General features: G+C 28.5%; 1 protein-coding gene across 1 annotated transcript in view; it reads right to left on the bottom strand.

Moving 5' to 3' along the window:
- Nucleotides 1-2,206: 2,206 nt before the first annotated feature.
- The window catches only part of LOC119675817, a 3,806-nt gene continuing 2,716 nt past the window's right edge, over nt 2,207-3,296 (bottom strand). The window contains exon 4 of the mRNA XM_038087036.1: nt 2,207-2,232. Coding sequence (XP_037942964.1) covers nt 2,207-2,232 — 26 coding nt within the window. The remainder of the gene's footprint in view (nt 2,233-3,296) is intronic.

Raw genomic sequence — 3,296 nt, 5'->3', positions numbered from 1 at the left:
GGCATTCAACGTTACTACGTTTAAGATTTAGAAACTCGATGTGTTAATAAAAATTAACATCACTTTTTTTCCAGCTGTTAAAGATGGAAAATTTAGAGTTTGAAATTTCCTTTGTTGTTGTAAGTTGACTTACATGAGATAATTGTATATAATAAATGATATATTCAAAAAAAAATTTAATATACATAAATTTATTTTATTATAGGCCGATGAAATCAAATAAAATTATTTCATTTACATATATATTATTTGGTACCTATATAAGTATATGTGTGTACAATGGAATTCAGTTGATAGTGATGGAACACTTGTGATGGAACAATATTTAATTGATTTATTTATTTCAATCTTCTGTGGATGACAAAACTTTCATTAAAATTTGTCATCAAATAATTTCATAAATGCTAATTTTCATAAAGTTGAAATGCATTTTGGTCTGCGACTCATAAACTGACAAAATAAGAGCAACTAGATTTGACTAATCAAAAATATGAAAATTATAATCAGTCAATGAAATGTAATATTATTCCATATGACTTTAATTCCATTTATAATTAGTTTAATCTCATATTGCAATGAATTTGTTTATTTCCTAAAAATGCTTGGGTATATAATATATAAACTCGAATTACTTTTATGTTTATATTTAATAAACGCAATCACACTTTATTTTATTCCTTTCATTAAATTTAAAATTATTTTACTTTTTGTGTTAGTTTGTGTTATCACAGTGAAATCTGCTCCTAACAATTTGTAAAAGAATCTAATTTTATTATAAGTTTCTTTTATGATATATATTATGATGTTATTATCTTGGGATTAGTGTGCTATATTTAAGTTTTTTTTATTACCACGGTTTTGAGTATTATTTAATTCTCAGTATGTACTTTAAAACATATTAATGTAGGTTTCATGATTAAGTAATGGTAAAGCAAGCAATCAATTTCACATCAGAATTAGAGGATATCGTAGCTCATTGCACAATAAATCTTTTGACTCATAATAGTTGTATATTATTTTTTAATAATTTATTGTATATTATTATTATGAATCAGCTCACAATTTTGTTCAGTTTAAATAGTTTATCCATGAGTAGCGCATCTACAAATAAGGTCTGAAGATGGTACGACATTTTAAGTATTTAAGAATATAAAAGTCTTATTAATTTTGGAGAAAGTGAATACAGTGTCGTCAATAGGTACCATTGTTATCTTTCCATGAAAAATAAAAAAAGATATGTTATAGTTCGCGCAACTACTGTTTAAGTCGTGAAGAACTAATTAACTTTCATAGTCTTATCTATAAAATTGATACGATGATTCACGAAAGTAGGGCTGCGATGATAGGACTTACTACTTATTCTAGAACTCTAGAATGCTTTAAATGAATACAGGTGTAGCAGTGGCTGCCTCCTCTCCGGTTTAAAAAAACCTTTAAAATATTGCATCAAAATTTAGAACAAAAGAGAGATGTATATGTATTTATTGCTCAAATAAATGCAGGTATTAGATAATTGTACTCGAAGTAATTGAAAAAGTATATTAATGAATGATGGTAATTTCAGTTTAAAGCTCTGTGTAATATTGACTTATAGACATATAATATCAACATGTTCGATTATATGAAGTTGCGGTTGGTCACAAATAACAGTATGTTTGGAAGAGCCAATAAATGTTCGTTTTGGAGACTCACAGCAAACCAAGAAAGAGAAGAAAAGAACAAATACTTTCTAACAAACAATTTCTAACAAAAATTTCAAGATTTTATAGATTCTTATATGTACATGAAATGATTCATTTTTTTCATATAACATATAGTATATTGTATGTAAGAAACTTAATAGGCGCTTAAAAAAGTGTTGTTTGCCACTATATATAACTATGTGAATATTAAGAATAGTCTTTAACATATATATCGAATTAAACGAAATTTGTTCTACAATATAGTTTTATATATATTCCACTGTGATTTATAATAAACTTTTGACATGATAATTGCTTAGTATTGGACAGTGTCACTCGGGTTGATAATTGCTTTGTCCTTGATATGCATTTTATTTAAAAACTTTATCATTTTATTAATAATGGAATTTTTGACCAGTCCGTTTTATTGTTTTAGTTAGAATTTTCTTTAGGCTACTCTGGTCTTATTATTAGGATGCAAATAAAATTCAATTTATTTCATTTTTCACCCGACGTTTCGTTGGTTATTTTCCAACATCTTCAGGGGTATCTAAAATATTTTTTATTTAATAATTATGATTTCAAAACACAATGCGAAAATATATATATAATATAATTTGTGATATTGTATAAACAGAGAAACATGTACACAAAATGACTAACAACAACAATAATAGCAAAACAATCAAAAGTAATAATTATCCATTCAGGATTTTAGAATTATTTAATAATAATAATTACCAATAGTTAGAATTGAAATTAAGTTAAATCACTTTTTGTAAATAAAAAATTAAAAGTTAGGAATAAATATTAAAAGTTTTATAAAATTATAGAATTATAGTCAACTGCTTCAAGTTACCGCCACTTTCGATTTTGTTTATATTAGAGCAGCAATGTAATTAGAGCTTATATTCTCCGTATCTTCTTTGATGTTCATAGTTAAGTTAATTTTCTCTTGAATTCTTAAGCTTTCGAGAGTGTACCGTTTTTTCCAAGATTTCTCTTTGTCCAATATTACTACATTGTCGAAATCCGGTTTATGTTGTCTCTCGGTGCAATGCTGAGATAGAGCTGTATTGTTTTTGTTCTTGTTGATGTCCGACATATGCTCAGCTATTCTGGTGTTGAGTGATCTCTTTCGGAAGTTCTCATTTAAAATTCGCGCGCTGTATATTTTTCGATATTTTAAGTTTATGTAGTTTGGCAGCACTGTCCTTAATTACTCCAAAAATGAGCGCGATCTGTCAGACAGTTCGTTTACGGCAGCTGTTGAAACCAGTTCACCTCAGTAGTGCGTTGCGAAAAAAACAATGGAAAAAAATATTGAACAAAGAGTTTGCATCCAATTTTGTGTTTCGAACGAAATTTCGTGTGCAGAATCGTTGCGAATGCTACAAAAGGCTTATGGGGAATCAGTTTTATCGAAAACTCAAGTTTATGAGTTGTACAAAGCCTTTCAGGACGGTCGTACGACCGTCGAAGACATGCCGCGTTCTGGACGACCTTCGACCTCTACCACCGACGAAAACATTGAAAAGGCAAAGGAAATCGTGTTCCAAAATCCTCATGTGAGTGTTAGAGAGATAGCACGAGAGCTAGGCATCGGTCGTGAGA

Source organism: Teleopsis dalmanni, chromosome 2, assembly GCF_002237135.1.
Source record: "Teleopsis dalmanni isolate 2A chromosome 2, ASM223713v2, whole genome shotgun sequence".
Lineage (NCBI taxonomy): Eukaryota > Metazoa > Arthropoda > Insecta > Diptera > Diopsidae > Teleopsis > Teleopsis dalmanni.
This window is presented reverse-complemented; position numbering and strand designations above follow the sequence as displayed.